Source organism: Micropterus salmoides, unplaced genomic scaffold (assembly GCF_014851395.1).
Source record: "Micropterus salmoides isolate LMB-PRFRI ecotype aquatic unplaced genomic scaffold, ASM1485139v1 Ms_hic_scaffold_1, whole genome shotgun sequence".
Classification (NCBI taxonomy): domain Eukaryota; kingdom Metazoa; phylum Chordata; class Actinopteri; order Centrarchiformes; family Centrarchidae; genus Micropterus; species Micropterus salmoides.
The window spans coordinates 35255790-35275217 of record NW_024040040.1 but is presented as its reverse complement, the minus strand read 5'-3'; the positions used below and the strand labels follow the sequence as shown (position 1 = coordinate 35275217).

The following is a 19428-nucleotide window of genomic DNA, read 5'->3' as shown; positions in this document are numbered from 1 at the left end:
AGAACACCACAGCTGATCTCACAACAAATTGTATATCTTTAGAGTTTTAACAACAGCAGCACTAAGGCTGACTGAAACCAGAGGTGCAACAACGAAACAAATGGAATGACACAATTAACAAAATCTATAAAATGGCGATAAGAAATCACAAGATTACCTAAACTGATTGAAACAAAATGGGGGAGAATACAGAAAACAAAAAAAGCGATATACAGAACTTTAAGATAGGCTATTTATTTTTAGATGTTGATACTATGGGCTGGGGTGTACAGGTCATATTATAAATGGGTTTTCTTTTAGAAATCACTACTGTAAGGGATCACAATTTAACAAATAAAGAGTACAAAAAGAGACTCTGTGGCAATAGATTTCTCTTTTGCGTTACAAAACAAGACAAACATGTTGGATGTTTTTTCTCTGTCAGACTTCCACACCCCTGCACATCACCTGCCAGAAACTCTTGACAGCTTTGGCTCAGTTTCTGCAAAACAGTGCCCTCTTCCTGTTCTGACCTACCTTCATATTTGCAGACGTAAAGAAGGCATTTTCTCCTTGTGTACAACGCAGGAAGTCTTGTTAATGCTAAAATATAACAATCATTTAGGTTTCAAGCAGCAAAACAATGAGTATCTGCAAATCTGTGTTCGGTCCTACTTAATGCAGCCCTGGCCTAAAACCTCACAAAAAATGAAGACTATGAATTTTGCAAGAAATTGTACCGCTTGTGGCTCCTCTATGTGGCAGTGGACCAAATAACTAACAGTAGAGGAAGGAACATTTTAGAGTGAGACTCAGCCTGAGCTGGACAACATTCTCCTGTCTTGGCTGTTGCATGCTCCTCAGCATTAACAAGTGTCTCTCAATAACACACTGACACTGGATGGAAATGTAGGATATATAATAGCTGACTGTCTAAAACAGCAAGGCTACAGGGCAAAGCCAATATTCATAGTAACATTTAATGAATACACATGAATTAATTATTCATTCTAAAAAAAAAAAACAGTCTTGAAAAATACATTAACACAAACTGCAAATTTATAATCTAAATCCTGCAAAATGATCCACTTGAATTGCCATACCCTGATCCACTCAGTACACAATAAGAGAGTTTCCCCATACAGCTTAAAGAAGTTCACAGTCTGTATTCCTGTTCATCTCAGCTTATTAGCTTCAGATATACTGTGGAACAGAATGTCTGTGGATTTTCTCCCCCTGAACACTGGAAGCACGTTAGGAGGGGATCTTTTAATGGCCAGTATGACCAGGAGAAATAATTACAGTAACTCTTCTTTTAAGTCAGACTTTTAGTGAGCCTATCCTTTTATTGAATTCGTCTGGAATTTTAACAATGAAATTGATCCTGTTCCACAAATCCAGACAATAACTTACATTTTTAATTATTGTTACTTACAAACTGATATTGATATGTACTAAAAAGAGGCTGATACAATGATAAAATAGATTGAGGAGATGCTTGGTTTAGGTGACTGAACTAGTCTGTTGTCTGATCGAGGTGCAATTTAAAAGGCAACCAGGGGAGGTCAGTGTTGCTTTACAGGAAAAAACCCACAACGTTGGATGACAGACATGGCAGCGGTTCAGTGATGCAACTTGACAAAATAATTTAATCTAGTTGATCATAATTATATAATTATATATTATAGTTATGACGTTTTATTACAGTATAATTACATTAAAATAGTTGTAGGCAAAATCTGACAACTTCATTAATATTAGTTGTGTATGGGTTCAGATATCAGAATCAGGATAAGATTCTGCTTTATTGCCAGGTATGTGTACACATACGCGGAATTCGACTCAGGATTGTACATTGCTCACGATGTGCTTACTCGTACAAAAATACCATAAACCAATTATAAAATAATAATAAAATAAAATCAGACACAAACTACAGTATAGACAACACTAACATACACACCATGAACAAAACAATACAGACATGTCTGTTATAATAAAAAATTTCATGAAAATTTCATGCAGTAAAACATGGTTTCAGCCTGCGCAGTAATTCGGTAAACATAATCCATTCACAGTGGTTTGGAGAAACTCTATCACCCCCCACCCCACCCCTCCTCCCACAGAGGATGCAGGACAGTGCGAGTGGTCCTGAGCTCTGACTCCTGATGGCATAGACAAGTGGCCGCGATCATCACGTGGACAGTCAGAAATCACGCTGCGGGATCCGATTTCTGTTCCTTTTTTAATCCCTGGCGTTTCCCTCCAAATCCTTCGCACATTTTGTCTCATAAGACCATGACGGAACTCGGACTTGCACGTTTGGGATAATTTTAATAATGGTTCGCTTCAAATGTACACTTCCACGGAGCTGCAGCTGAGGTTATATTCAAAGTCCGACTGGATTCTCACAGCGTGATGGATACAAATGAGTTCGCAGTACTGAAACTTTTTGTTGTTGGGATTTTGGGTGAGTATGATTGATTTTCCTTTTTTTTATTTTTATTTTCAGAACACGTTAACGTCTTAAAACCTTCCCCCACAACGCTAAACTCCATCAATAGGTTGACATGTCATAGTATCACACTAAAGCCCTGCGTGTTAAGTAGCTTTTGCACACTTTCCCACTATAGTCAGATGTCTAATGCAGCAGTAAATTATTTCGTGCTCTTCTACAAATGCTCAAGCTGATCACTGTTTATTCACAGCTGCAAATTGCATGCCATGCTTCTATATATAAGGCACTATATGCCGCTCAACACTGCCTGAGTGTGTTAGGCTGCAAAGTGCACATAATTAGGATTACTAAGAAGTATCAGGAACATCAATCACATCCCACAGCACTGAATGGGGAATATACAGTGCTGTACCAGGGCATCACGCCCCAGTGGATAGACCTGACCTATATCGTGGCCAATGGGAATTTCTGGATCTGGCTCATTAACTGGTGGTGCAAGGATGAAATCATGTATGAAATTATGTTTCATGTGGTTGTGGCTGATGAATCCACTGCTGAAAGGCATACACCAGTTTAACAGTTGTTGTGATTAAGATGTTTACAGTTTGTACTGTGTCCTGCTCCATATCAATGCCAGAGTGATGCTGGGCATTGATTGAGATGAGTCAAAGAGGAATTTAGATAATCTGCTGTTGTTACTAGAAGCCCTATGATGTCCTACTACCTACTGTAGTAGTAGTAGCAGTATCAACAGAGCTGAAGCAGTGCTATGACTCAGTGATGAAGAGGAGTTCATATATTGAGCTGGTTTTCGGCACAGTGACTCTTTGCAAGATCTAGTTAAACAGGCTCCTAAGAGAGCAGTTGTCAAGCTGATATTTGGTCTTGTTGCCATCTGGTCTAAAGTTGAGTGAAATTCCCTGCCTTCCTCCCATGTGGACACACAAGCCAGGTGATACAGGATTTCAATTTCAAGGTCTATGTGGTTCAGTAAAGACCTGAGTACGTAAACCTGAAGGGAGATAAATGACAAATGCATGGATCCACCATGCTTTAGGGAGTCCTTTTACTAGATTTTATGGGTACAGTAGACAGGAGGATGTGGTCTATGTCTGGCCAAGACCTTCAGCCTGAACTCCACTGGATCTATGCAACATAACAGCACTGTATGGCAAGCAGAAAAAAAGCTTAGACTGAGGATTTATGCTCAGTCTCTCAAAATGCTGATTCTAGTGTGACGGCAAACAGGTGAAAAAAAGATTTATGTGCAATCAAACTGTCTCTCATATGTGTTTTGGGTGTCCAAAAATGACAAGTGGGGTGATTTCACTGCAGCTGCTTTGATCAAAGCAATGAAAAGGTTATATCCCAATGCTGGAAAAACATGCAGCAGTGGTTTCCTGTGATAGCTCTTGTCTAGACGGAAAGAGTTTCCCATTAAGATCCCCACTGGGAAGAAGAAAGATGCAGACCTAATTAAAATCAAACCAAGTCGTTCGGATTTGTTACATTCAGGCTAAGACCACTGTGGTTTATGCAGTACAAGGTCCCCATCTACATGGCGGAAAAAAGAGCGATTCCCACTGACTGAAGCATCTGCTTACCCCAATAAACAGCTATTTATACACTCTCACAGCAAGGGATAATGCCTTGAGGTTCTTCTGTTCCACTGCCATCTGAAAAAAAAAAAACATTGTTGTGAAAACATGATTTTGTGCTTTTTGTAAAATGATATTCAAAGACCTGTGGTGAGATTTCAGTGGGTTGAGTTCATTTCGGTGCATGTGGCTGATGTTGGATGTTGTTATACACGGTGGTGTTTATCACCTGCACGTTCCAGGAATGAAATGCTTTCAAGTTTAGTAATCAAGGCAAATCATTTGCAAAGTGAAAAAAAGTGAGATGTTACTTTTGGTTAGACATCAGGAACAGGGATTTTACACTATTCTGGTTTTGCCAAAGTGCAACATCAATTAACAAAGTGATCAGTTTACATTTGTATTTTCATATTTTCATTTGTTCAGCCAAAAGGAGAAATCTGCTATTTTTCTAATTGTCACCAAATCCAACAATGAATTTATGATATAAACAAGTATTGTCTGTGTATCCAAAGCCTGATATATCTTGTTCCTCTGAGACATAGATCTCCATTGTTATTAAAAAACTATAAACAACACATCAATCAACCACACTGGGCGACATGTTTCTTCATCACCATGAACACCCACACTGTTTTTATTTTTAACTCAGTCCCACATACACCGTCCAGCTATTGTAAATAAATCCAACACTGAAAGTAGTCCCCACCACATGCGCTATTTAATCCCATTTGAGTAACATTTTAATACATTACATTCTTTACACGTTTACAATCTATAACTTTGTCATCCTGATTGTCCATACTGTAATGTTATTATGTTGGTCTATTCTGTATACACAACATCTTATTGCAAGTTTGTCCATCCTGGGAGAAGGATTCCTCGTTTGTTGATCTTTTTGAGGATTCAGACATCAGAACCATGAATCTTCAAATTTGTAAAATTTGTCATGTGTAATTGAAGTTCCTTTATGGGTTGAGCTTTTTTTTCGTTGCTTGTGAAAATTGGATGTTTTGGAGATTGGTTTTCACAGGAGAGTGACAATTTGATATTTCTCCAGCTGTTTTAAAAAATATTTTGAAAGAAAGGATGTATTCATGACATTTACGACTAGGCTTGGGTCTGAGTGTAACAGACAGGGGAAGTACGGAGAGACAAAAAATAATGAAATATTGCAAGCCTTATTCTTTAAACTATACTCAGTTACAATAACACCCAGATGTGTGATCAAAAGATACATGGAGTCAGAGGAGTGATGTCTAGTCAGAATTGAGAAAATCTGCCACCTACCACCAGGTTAGAAATTTTAATAAAAGTTGCAAAAAGGTCTCTGGTATTCACTATACTTACTTACAAATGAGGAAATAGCTAAATATCATAAGAATATCTGTGATTTTGTCCAGACTATAGATTGTACTTGGTTTATTCTGCCATTCGGATGTGCACTTTATACATATATAGTTAAACAGGTAAAGCATGACGCTGACTCACAGACACTGTTACATTCGAGCTTCCACCATTACTCAACTGCAGTGCAAGCATGTTAAGAACATTATAAATAATTCAGTTTCCTGTTAAAGATTCATGCATCAGAAGGGGCTTGAACTTTGTCTCTTCACTTGTCCCACTCATATCAATGTCTAATGCTGAGTTCTTGCTGACTCCAAATCACAGAGTGTTACTAAGCACCATATGGTCAACAGATTGCAGAGGAGTATTACAATTTATATAGTAAATGGTAATGGTCTGTATTTGCATATTACCTTTCGATTCTTTGAGACCACTCAAAGTGGTCTCACCACGTCACATTCAGCCATTCACACACACATATGTGGCAACCACTGGAAGTTTTTGGGTTCAGTATCTTGAAATGGGGGGATCGAACCACCAACCATCGGGTTAGTGGATGACCGCTCTCCCGCCTGAGCCATAGACGCCCCAGATGCGCCTACTTGCTTATTGCCTTTCTGTTATGACTAGTAATCCAGCTGACCTTTCCTTATATAAAGGTTTGAGGAAAAAGTTATTTGAAGCTGCTGTCTGCTTCCATCAGTTTAGATTAGAGCTTATCTCACACACCGCAAATAATGTTGTTACATTACAAATATACTTTCTATTTGTATAAACTGTGAAATAATTAACTAAACATGGGGCTCAAGGAATACCTACACAAAGATTCAGTATTCTGATATGAATTGTATTAATGCAGCAAACTAGAGATGTAATATAAAATTCAGTCGTAACTATTTTGATGGTTGATGAATCGTTTATGTCATTTTTATTAAGCAAAAATGCCAGACATTCATTGGTGTCAACAGAGTTGGAACATGACGGTAGTTAGTTGACTCCTTATATCAGACTATAGGAGATCTCGACAGAGGGCAAGTGGGTTTTCTGCCGAAGACCAGTAAGATTTCCAGAGAATAGTATAGATGGTAATGAGCACCATTAGACCAAGCGCTGAACTGAATGTATAACTCAACACTGAGTCTGAAGACTGAAATTAATAGATGATAGACTGAAAATAGTTAAGTTGATGACAGGCGAGGGACACTTAATGATCGGAAGTCACATTATTCACAGAAGACAAAATTGTTTTGGTCATGCAGCCAAAAAGTAATTTTCCACTTAAGTTAGTTTAAATGACAGCATCAGAGACATAATGTAATGAGTTGAAGCCGTCGGATGAATTAAATGAGGATCATACCCAACACTTTCATATCTATCTCGGTTTATCAGTCTGTTAAACAGTTATCCACTGCACCCTGAGTGCGTCTGCATCAGATACAACAAGTTGTCAAAACATCACAGGAATCATTTACAAAGCTTTTTGATGCTTTTTGTTTGAAACTGTCCTTTGTGAGTCCAACAGTGTTATAGGAGAGCATGCTTAATCAATGAAGTCCTGTTTTAATATGTTAGGGTTTTAAGTAGAGTACACACATTGTAAAGAGGATGGTCCAAAAACCTTTATTTTTAAAAAGTGAACGTTCAATCACCCACCCTAAGAGATTACAATTTGAAAGATCAGTCATTAGATACCAGTTACTAATCACAGCTAGGGCTGCAGCTAACGATGATTTTAGTATTCGAAGCTTCCATGGATTCTTTCAACGATTCATCGATGCGTCGTTTAAAAAGTACTTTTGCTTGGTGGCGGCGCCCCCCCTACCACGTTTTGCCAAGAAAACACATGTGAATTGCGAAACAGGAAATGAGCGATCCTGCACACGAAACAGCTGTTTGTTATTATAAAGATGGCAATTATAAAGACAAAGAATATGGGTGAAAGGACGGATTAGCATACACAGGTAGCAGGGATTGTCTGAGCTACAGAGAGAGCTGGAGGTGAGTTAAAAGGTGCAGCTCCCCGACACCCAGTTAACAAATGACTGTGATGTTACAACTCACGTCCCAAAAAAGGAGAACAGCAAACGCACTTGTGTACATTTTCAGCTGAGGTCTGCGGCTTACTTTGGCTTCAACTCAACAATCAATCATGATTTCAGTTAAATGCTAAAGTTGCTGTTATCTTGTCTGTGGTCCGCTGGCAGAACACGGGGTGCTTTCTGATCAGATGCCGGCGTGCTGTTGCCGAGGTAACATAAATTTCGTTTTACGGTGGACGGACGGTAAGATTACAGAGTTGTTGTTTTCTTTAGCTTGAAATAATCCCATACTTTGGACACTTTCTTCTTTGCCGCTCGCTATTTTCTCTCTCTTCCTCCACTTTGCAAACAGCGCAATTATAATCACGTCATGTTCACAGCATAAGCGCAATGTGCGACAGAAATAAATGTCCGTGCGAAACAGTGTGCTGTATAGTTATATGGATTAAACGAAGAGTCGATGCAAAGAATTTGCATTAGAAATCGATTTAATCGATGAATTGTTTCAGCCCTAATCACAGCAATGCTCTGTTACATGACATGAGTTTAAAGAGAGTTTGAAAGATGGTTGATATTAGTTTGGTCTCTGTGTTCTGTGGATAGATTGCTCTGGTATATGCTAGCTTGGCTATATGCTTTGAGATCTTGCTAACATCACTGATAACCCTACATTTAGGTAGAGCAGTTATTTCCAATTCGGAGGGTTGGTAAACAGCTTCATTGTGATGGCGGCACATCTGGAGAGCTAACAAAGCTAACATTAAGCTAGCTGTTTATAGTTTGCTGTTTATAGTTAGTAAGTACATTTAAACTGGAGGCTGGCTGCTTGTTAAACTATAAAGTCATGTTTTGTGTTTCTAAATAAATACAGAAGATGGATGTGTGGGTGTCAACGCTTTAGAGTTGTTTATAGACACCTGCAAGCAATGTAACTAATTACTCTTACTGTTAAATCATCAAGTACAATGTAATATGTAATGAGTAATTGATGACATTTTTCAAGTAATTGTCAGTTTAATGATTCTGATTGATGATTGTGTTTTAGAACTAATTCAGCCATCAGACAGTGTATTTATTCATGCATAGACTTTACTTTATTAAATGCAACCACATAACTTGGTAATTACAAGGTGAGCGATCAGCCAAATTAATACTGTGGAAAGCAAAATGTTCAAGTGTTGTTGCAGTTCTCTGTGGTATTGGACCGTAACGAAGATGTCAATTAAGGTCTTTGTTCATTAACGCCCTTCTGTCCTCACAGTCTCTGATGCAGTGTTGCTATTTAAATTTGTGATTCTGTCACAGTGTGTCAGGGTTTCTGCATACCAAACTGTCTCTCTGTGTGTCTGTCTCCCTCTTTTCCTCCTCTACTGTCCTTTCTCTTTCGCCTTTTTGTCTCTCAGACAGGCAGATGAACAGCTTGTTGGCACTGTCACTGTCTCCAAGGCAGAGGTCTCTGGCACTGCTGGTAAAACCACTGACAGAAATAAAGTAAATTGCTTGCTTAGCTCTGTTTGTCAAAACAGAGCTAACCATTGATTGAATTGTTTGCTTGTATGTGATTAGATACTATATGTACCAGTTCCAATCCTAAATTATTTTGACAGAAACTGGGAGGATGATACATCTCATCACTGAATCACTGCATTTTCTAAATTACACTGAATTTTACCATCCCTGTATACATACAACTTTCTGTAAGTTGTATCAGACTTTGTGGTCTATCTACAGCATCTGTATATCTTTCCATTTGCAGATCCATCACATCCTTGATGAGATTGTGGCCAAAGTTGGAGTGATAATGCATTCCTCTGCTGTGCTATGACTTTAATCACACAGATCGTGCCAAGGGACTGTAATGAACGGCCAGAACAAGTTGACATATTTATTACAGATCAGCTGTGCGGGGGACAGCATCACTCACAGTGTTTACTGCTGCTGTGTTTCATCAACTTCGTACATTTAAGGAAAAGTGTATCAATTTTATCTGTCATTTTGACGAAAGTTGGCAGAAAATTGAGGTAGAATGAGTGTTTGTCGAAAACTTATATCATGGTAGCAGGTGTCCTGCAATTGCACTGAGCCAAGCCTGAATTTAAACACCTTACCGTATTCATGTGAGAAGAAAATGTAACCCATTTCAATTGAACCTTTAAATTTACAGAGTTGTCTTTTTCTGCGTAGCCATGCAACCGTTACTCCTGTCAGAGGCATGTGGTGTTTTTCTAAAAGACTAAATAAAGTGGATAAGCCTGCCATGGTGTTATTCCAAACAACAAATGTTTGCTTTTTGTTGGATGCAAGAAATCAAGTGGAGGTTGTTTTTGCGGTTTGTCAAAGAGGGGATGAAACAGAGTGGCTTTAGGACGTTTTTGGCTTTTATATTTTGGAATCAAACACTTGTCTGGAGCATGCAGGAATACTGATGAAAGCCTGAATTGCATTGCCTCTCTAATGTTTCTTTTCCAGTTGATTATCTTTGCGAACAAAGAACAATTGGGAATTTATAAAGTGGGTTGATTCTGCTAATTCACTGTGCTGTAATCACATCCGGACTCCTTATCTATTGCCAACAGCTTGCACTGTGCATGAGTGTGAGAAATGTTTATGCTCATATGAATACACATATTCACAAAAACAAGAGCAAAAAAACATTTTTAATGACTATTTCATTGAAATGCTCCACCACAGCCAAAATGATCATGAAATGCTCGGCGCAGCAGATTCAGCAATCCCCACAAACAAGCCATGATACCTCATAGACAGATGGATTCGCTCCACAGGGGCCTATTCAGCTTGGCTGTAATTTTCTTCTCCACATGGTAAATGGGCTGCATTTAAATAGAGCCACTATCCCAAAAGCCCTTCACGGAACTTCTCATTCACCCACAACGTGCTGTCAAATCAACAATCTGACAAGCTGATCTGCTCCATCACCTGAGCTGCTGTCGCCCTACATGCATATAAACAGTGTAGCAGGTTAACAAAGGAGCATTTCTCTTGGGAATGTCCCCCATTATGGATTCACTCTTCTCCGCCACAGGCCTCCTGTCTATCTTCTTCATGGTCATCCATTACTCCACCTCTTCGCCTTCCCCTCTTCCTGCTTTTGTTCAACAAGTACCCAGAGTTCCCCTCTGTCTTGCACATCTGTGTCATTCTCCAGTCTCCTCTTCCGCTCCCCCCTCCTTGACCTCTAGATCCGCCACCATGGAAGACTCGACTCTGACAGGAACAGCCTGGACACTTACACTCAAGCCTGAGAGAAGGGAAAGTCCTCCTGGGTTACGGGAAGCAAAGAAGTGACACTGTTCTTCATTGTGGTTTAATTTTATATTTGACAGAGAATCAGAGGCTACATGCACTAAACAATAAGAATGAAGTATTTGCCTTTACTGCACAACATTCACCCTCTAGGTTTACCCCCTCTGTCCTTTTTCCAACTTCAGACTTTTTCTCTCCACGTACTTCAGTTTCCATCACAGAGTTTCTGAATTATTTCTGTTCGCATCACCTGGCACATCAGCTGGTAGGTGAATAATAATCACTCAGCAGTCAATCACTGTGGCCTTTCCTCACTATGAATTCCACAGGCTCGTCTTTATGAGGACTGTGTGAGAATAGAAGCTGATCACGTAGTTTCCACTCTCAGTTTTCTCATGTATAATGGCAAGTAGTTGCTTTTGTCTGTGAGCAAAACAACTCAAACTAAAGACATTTTTTAAAAAAGAAGTCACATTGTGTGTCTGGAAGGGCCGTCTCTCCGGTGGCTGTGTGCATTTACAGAAATGTGATAGACATCCAAAGCTTTTCATCATGGCTTCAGAGCAGCAGCAGCAGACTGCTGGTAGTGACGGTTGACTGAGGAGAAATTAAAATTTAAATGTCTCTTCTTAGCATCGGTCCTCTCATCCAATGGCAGATGTCTCACCTGTCATCAATATCCAGTTTAAAAAGGATGTTCCTAATCTGTAAACTTGTAATATTTGTTGGATATAAGCAGTTAAAAAAGTTGTCAAAGCAGAGCTATCCAGATTGCTTTCACATGCAGAAAAAAAACATTAGTGCTGCCCTTCATACAGGGTACCAGCAGGGTCTTACAAGTATTTAAAAAGTCTTAAATTTCATATTCCAAAAATAGGCCAATGTATTAAATGTCATTTACCAAGATCTTAAATTTGTTCTTGTCCTTCCGTAGGATTAATTAAATGCCATAATGTCATAATTAAAAACTTTTTATGTGTGTGACTTTATAATTTCTTCATTTGGTGGGACTCTGATGTTGTAGGGCAGTACAGTGTTCAGCTTTATGCTCTGGACTGTGGAGTGTTCGTGGTGGAGCTGGAAGAGCCGCCTGCAGGTTCCAGTGAGTGTTACAACAGCAACGGAGAGACAGTTGTGTATGAGACGAGGACGGTGTGTGTCGGCGTTGCGCCAATGTTGTAGGGTAACGTTATGTGAATGGAAACATCCGACATGCTAACGCACATTAAACTTACATCATCCAGATGCGCCGATCACTGGGATGAGGAAAAAACAAACCGGAGCCCAGCTCCTTATTCCCCGCTGCTTTCAAGCCAATACTATATAATACTATATTTCAAACAGCCTTAAGATGCACAAACCGAACAGGATGAATAATCACTGAAGCAATTGGCATATTATATTATATTATCTGGCTAAGGTGTAACTAATTGTAACAACTCATACTGCACAATTTGTTAGTATTTTTGATTTCACCCCTTAAGAGTTCTTAGTGCACAAATATTAAATTCATTTCATAGGTGTAATTTACGCTGGGGACATGTCTCCATTACTTTTTTAAAGCATTTATTAAATATGTTTGGAATAATGGCTTGAAACAAAAAATGTTTAAAAAAAACCCAAATGAAGAAAGATTTATTTGCACAAGAAGATAACATGCAATGCCATTTAAATATAGAAGAAACAAATGTGCATTGTCCAAAAAAGGTTTCTTAAGCAAAGAAAACAAGCTGCTGAATAATGCATTATATTCTGTTTGAATTGTCATCTGAATCACTTTATATAAATGAAGACAATTGTACCATAAATTGGTGCAGAAAATGTCTCCCGAATGCAGGAAATTAAGTGTTTAGTGCTCAGACCCCCAGACCCCCATTTATATATTTCAGCATTGAATATTTAATCAAAATAGTGTTAAAATATCTTCTTGTCTTGTTCTCGTGAACCTAATATTGTAAATTGTGCATGTGAGCTAAGTGTATCGTCACACCCCTAATTTGAACCCCTATGTCCCCACCACTTTTCAACACAAAGTGACATCCTTGATTCATATCAAAGTACAAACACACCCCAAAAAGCTATAGTGTGTTAAATATTAATGTATTATAATGAAATGCAACTTTCTAAATAACTTTCTCTGGCATTAAAATTCATACAGATTTTGCAGTGAAGTTGGTATTAAATTTTATCCAAGGTGCTATTAAAAAGGTCTTAAATTTAACTTTGAGAATCCTGGGGGTACCCTGTCATACCACCCACTGGAAAGGTTTTTTTTTTTAATTAGTAGTAGATGAAGATTTAATCCTGACTGTTATCCTGTTTCAGCGTTGACTCTGAAACTGCATTGAAAAAGAAACTTACATACAGGATCTACAGGTGCTGGTCATATAATTAGAATATCATCAAAAAGTTGATTTATTTCAGGAATTCCATTCAAAAAGTGAAACTTGTATAATGTATACATTCATTCCACACAGACTGATATATTTCAAATGTTCATTCCTTTTAATTCTGATGATTATAACTGACAACTAATGATAACCCCAAAATCAGTATCTCAGAAAATTTGAATATTGTGAAAAGGTTCAATATGGACACCTGGTACCACACTCTAATCAGCTAATTAACTCAAAACACCTACAAAGGCCTTTAAATGGTCTCTCAGTCTAGTTCTGTAGGCAACACAATCATGGGGAAGACTGCTGACTTGACAGCTGTCCAAAAGACGACCATTGACACCTTGCACAAGGAGGGCAAGACACAAAAGGTCATTGCTAAAGAGGCTGGCTGTTCACAGAGCTCTGTGTCCAAGCACATTAATAGAGAGGCGAAGGGAAGGAAAAGATGTGGTAGAAAAAAAGTGTACAAGCAATAGGGATAACTGCACCCTGGAGAGGATTGTGAAACAAAAGCCATTCAAAAATGTGGGGGAGATTCACAAAGAGTGGACTGCAGCTGGAGTCAGTGCTTCAAGAACCACCACGCACAGACGTATGCAAGACATGGGTTTCAGCTGTCGCATTTCTTGTGTCAAGCCATTCTTGAACAAGACACAGTGTCAGAAGCGTCTCGCCTGGGTTAAAGACAAAAAGGACTGGACTGCTGCTGAGTGGTCCAAAGTTATGTTCTCTGATGAAAGTAAATTTTGCATTTCCTTTGGAAATCAAGGTCCCAGAGTCTGGAGGAAGAGGAGAGGCACAGAATCCACGTTGCTTGAAGTCCAGTGTAAAGTTTCCACAGTCAGTGATGGTTTGGGGTGCCATGTCATCTGCTGGTAATTACTCAGGATGATACACAATGAGGTTGACCATTTAATTTGGAAGATGTTGAAAGTTAAAATGAAGGTGTCCCTTCAATATTTGATATGAGCCAGTCGGAATCATTAGAGGGTCTTTCATGACTACAGCTACAGAAGAAACTGTATTTCTCTCTTGTAAATGTTTATTGGTCTGTGCCAGTGAAGAGTTTTGTTCCCCATGATAGCCTAAATGCTGGGTCAGAGGATTTTCAACCCTGAGAAGAAAATGTATTTTGGGGGATAACAATGGACCATTCCAATTTTTGGATAACAATAGAAAGAATCCAAGCTATTGAAGTGGTATAAAATTTAATCAGCAGTTTCATTACAAAAATATTGGTACTTCCAAAACTTTTACCAGTCAAACTCTAATAAGTATAAATGAGTTAGTTCAGGCACCATAAACACAATATGTCTACTCTAATAGCTTATTATTAGTTTAAATATGGACAATTTCTCATATTGAGCAAGACTTTGACTCAAGTCACATACAAGATTTAATTTTACTTGCTGTTGTACAAAGATATGATTAACAACTGGAACTTCAAATAAATCTCGTAAATACTGTCACCCAACAGTTTTGTTCTTTTATAACATTCAACGAGCAGAGATCTGCTCTCATAAACTAACAACAATTTGTAGTGCTGCTCTGCAACCTAACATGAACCGGGCAGGTCAGTGTTTCTATCACGACAACATCCTCTCCTTGTTTTGTCAGCTGAGAACCTCACAGTGGCCACTTATGTTTGCCATTTTCCTGTCAAAGAGCTGATTTTGATACATTATCAGTTTCATAAATAAATAAGATCAGAGTAAACTTTTAAGCCAAAGAAAAAATAAACTACCTCAAGCAGGAGGGGAGATAAGTTGCAACAACCTCTGCATGACAGGAAGAATTTTTTAAATTACATTTGTTACTTTATTTAATTAAAGTAATGATATGAAGGTCACACAACTAATTTAACAGTGGTACTGATGGATACATGTGTTGAAGCATTTTTCAGATGTAAAATTATGTTACATCTGCTTGCTCCCTGTGGGCCAACATCACTCTCTTTAGCACCTGACACTCACTTTAACTCTGCTTCTGATTGCTAAAAGGCTTTCTATTCATTTGTGTGGGAGTGACAATATTCTTTAAAAGCATTCTCCCTTTTAACAATCGGACTCAGTGACCTCAGTCATATAGGGTCAGTCATTGTCTTAGGAGCTATGAGTTCCCCTGTATCTGAGAGGAGAAAGAACAACAAAGAAAGGAGTAATTTTACCCTTGTAAAAGCAGACATGATTTTTTATTTTGGATCCTCTTGCTTGCCTCTGGAGTATTTACATATATTGAAGTTGTTTTATTATTGTCAAATTCTTGCCTATACTGATAATGATTTCTGCAAAAAATCATCTCGCCTCACAAATATCTCATTTGACCTCTACTCTAAAATAAGGTATCCATTCTAGTCCTTTGCTTCCTTCTGGCTTGCTGAGATGCCATCTGCAATGCAAAAAAAATAAACATTTCCTTCAGAGGTCAGTGTTCTTATTGATCTAGCTTGCTTGCTATTTCTGCAGCTGGTGAACATAGTGGGGTGGCTCAAAAGCCAAGACCTCAGTGATCTTCAAAGTATCTCCAATGAACGGAAAGGGAGGTTCAGTTATTATTCATGAATGCTGAGTGGTGCTTGCAGATGAAAATGAGTTTCAAATTTATTCAGATATGCAGAGTTTTTCCTCCATTCACCTCACATGTCCTCAGTTTGTTCCAAAATTATTGCTAGTGTATGTACAACAACATAACTGCTGCTCATGAATGACATAACCGAGGTACTGAACTGTAAGAAATACTGTGCGGCTCTAATTTGTCCAAAGCTTTGTACGGAAGCCCTGAGAGGCAAGTGAGAAAAAAACTAATCTGGTGATAAATTTATTGAGTCTAAAAGTTTTCTGTCCTGTGTTTATGATTTAAGAACAGATTTTGGTGATCTGCTCTTGATGAATGCATGTACCAGCTTTCTATGTGTGTTGACTTTGGAAATTTTTTACTTTGTTCAGGCGCTATGTGCCACTGTTAACAGGCAAACTGCTGCTCTGTCTTTTGGGTGTTGCTGAGGTGATGAGGGTAATGATTGAGATGCGGTCTGACTAATGTTTGCGTTAGTCATACAATGATTTTTTCACACTTTAGTTACTGTGTTACCTTGTGGTCGCAGGCAGGTATAGGTGTGACTAAACATTTGGGAAGATTATACAACTCTGCCCTAAAAATATTAAACAAAAGGTGAATTACATCACATCATTGTCATGTCCTGAGAGATCTGAACATGCTAGGTTTTGACAACTACATTGCATTTGCAAACACAAACCTTATTAGGAAGTGTCTGCATGGACAGACTTCTCAGGCTCTCTGTGACATGGTACAGCTATTAAAGGCCGTTGGATTGTCAACTAGGAATTAAACTGCAGGGAATTGTAAAATATCTTACTGTATGATAAGGCAATGCAATGCAAAAAGGCACACCATGATAGCAACTGTCGAAAGAAAAAGCCGAATCTCAGACATTTTGTGTGATTTAGAAATCCTGGCCAGACACATCTTTTAGATGCCAAAAAGAGGACATGTTCGGGAAAAAGAGGATGTGTGGTCACTAGGGTTGGATATGGTTTAAAATTGTACGATACCAGTACCAAAACCAGTACCCTTGAAGTGATACACATATGCAATATGCAATAGAGTACTTCATTCGATACCTTGAGCAAAATGCCACCTGTTGAAGCCATAGTAGTTTGATTGGTATTATTATTATTGTTGCTGTTATAGACACTCACACTGATCTATTTACTTTTCTTTTTTTTATTATTTTAAATAAGTTATAAATATAAAAATATTGGATACTTGTATCAAAACGCGCCACATCCTATTCAGATCATCTACACCTATATAATTAGAGGACAGCTTGGCAGGTGTTTATGTAGATATGATAGAGAGGAGGAGTAAAATAGTTTATTGACCACTGTCAGTTGTGGAAAAGGAATATTTTAAGTTAAGTTTTTGATCCTTTGTTGAAAGTCAACCATGAACAATAATTGTATTAACTCTGGATCAATAAATCTTGAAGAACTGAACTGAAATATCTCTGCAAGTGCTTTTTTCTTTAATGGGGAGTCGCAAACCTCCTCTAAAAACTAAAGAAGCAAGCAAAGGAATAGAAAGCCTGCACATCCAGCTGATCACACCGACTGCATCTGACAACAGCTGATGCAATGCTGCGCCACAAAAGCGTTAAATTGGTATGATGGAAGGGTGTGATCAATCGGTGACAAGTGATGTGAAGCAAAAATAAAATTTACAGAGTAGTGTTATAAGATATCAGGAAATAAAACAAACAAAAAGCTAAGTTTGTGGTGAGAAACTTGCAGCAGTGACAAACATGCATAAGACCACAGCTGGTGCTGGTGCTAACAAGCGCCATGTGGGCACATAGTGGGCATAAAGTTTTTTTCCCTCGATATGGTTACAGAAATGATTGATTGCAGTACACGTTTGACGGGAGACGTTTCCATCCCTAATTGTCATCCTATTGTTGTGTGACAGTTGTCTTAACCTGTCTAAAGTGAAACTAGACTAACTGTTACAGCCACATTAGCTGTGAGGCTGAACTTTGGCACAGTGTTGCTTGGAGCTAAATTCTAACATCAACATGCTAACACGTTCACAATGACAATGCTAACATATTGATGTTTAGCAGGTATATTTTTGTTCACCATGTTCACTAGTTTAAAGTCTTAGCATACAATCCATCCAGTAGATGTTGAGATATTTCACTCTGAACCTCAAATGTCACTAGGTTTGCCACCTTCAATACAGAAAAATAAGGGACGCCTGCCGCAGTGGGGGCCACATCCCTCAGGGGCTTGGCAACGACAGCCCCAATGGTGTGCCAGTGGTGGTATATCATAACTTAAAACATGTTTTCAGGAAACTATTAAGATTGGTACTAATGGACATTATAATAAACTATCTGCTATTGAAATCAGTGTGATCAGATGCACTCAGTCTCTCTCTATCACAACTCAACTGACTAGTGGTCATATTGTCATAGCTGAACACACAGCTATGACAATAATAAACATAGGCCAACAACGTGTGACTGTGAGACCAGAAAAAAGGTGTTATTGTTATTTCTATAGCATTGAAGGATACAATTATATAGCTTGGTTAAGCATAACACATAGTTGTTCACTTGGACACTATATTTTGATAAATAAATTAGTATTATATAGCTTTTATCTCTTATTAAATTAATGTGTCTGACTGTATATCTCTACCTTAAAAAACAAATCATATCATGTGAGTCATTTACATTGTAACAATATTTCTTAACAAATAGGCCACACAGAACATTGACAAACTTTGCACTTTGGCTATTTGATAATGAATCCAACAATGGCAGCAAATATTACCCAATCAGGGGTAATATGATTGTCTTCACAGAATGTGGATAGAATGATTTGCATGGGAGGCTGCATTAAAGACAACTTGGAAATACAGTCCCGCATTGATTCAAAACGGGACGTGCTATTTAGTTCTCAAATACGGGACGATTCCGTATTTTAAGGGACGGGTGGCAACCCTAAATGTCACTCTCATGGTGGCTCTAGAGAAAAGTTCAGAGGATCATCCTCTGCGGACAATAAATTGGTGTCATGGCAGCCCATGCGATAATTTCTTTAGAGCCATGTCACTAGCACGTGTAAAAACAAACAATGTTGAATGGAGCATTAGATTGTTGCCATTTCTTGTTGTTCCTAAAGGAAAGCGCAAAAGCAACATCAATCAGTTATAGATAGATAGATAGATAGATAGATAGATAGATGTTTTTTGATGTTCAGGAAGCCAATCTACATTTCTCTCCCCCTTTCCTCCTCTCTTCCTCGCTCTTCCTCAACCTTTAAATGTCCCTCTCTTTTTTGGGAGTAAAAGACAGATGGTGCAGCAGGAAGAGAAAGAGGCAAAAGGACATCAGATTTATTTCCCAGTTTCAATTATCAGATAAGATTTTAAACTAAGAACACATTATTGCTGTAGGCATAAATACAGAGTCAGACAAGACCTTCTTCATATCCTGTCTGTTGTGCATTGTACGATCTTTCCGTGTGTTTAAACTAACAAACGATTTTGTAATGTCTTGAAATCCAAAGCTCATTTTGCAGAGAAAGTGCAACCAAATACAAAAAAGTTTTCTCTCTAATTAAACCTGACTGTTATTACAAACCCTCCTCTGCTCTGGCCCACATAAGTCATTACCTTCCTGTCCTGATGATGATGATGACAAGGAAATAAGGTGGAGGTTATTAAACAAGCCCTGCCACTTTAAATCTGTTTAGACAGTGCTGGCAATTCATCTACTTTCTTTCATCTTCTAGTTCCTCTCATCCATATTTATCATG

The 19428-nt window shown here is 38.4% G+C and overlaps 1 protein-coding gene across 1 annotated transcript in view; it reads left to right on the top strand.

Annotated features, from left to right (window-relative positions):
* The first annotated feature begins 2125 nt into the window (after positions 1-2125).
* LOC119907480 (receptor activity-modifying protein 3-like) overlaps positions 2126-19428 on the top strand; it is a 38272-nt gene continuing 20969 nt past the window's right edge. Inside the window, exon 1 of the mRNA XM_038725241.1 lies at positions 2126-2449. Within this exon, the coding sequence (XP_038581169.1) occupies positions 2398-2449 (52 nt within the window). The 5' untranslated portion in view covers positions 2126-2397. The remainder of the gene's footprint in view (positions 2450-19428) is intronic.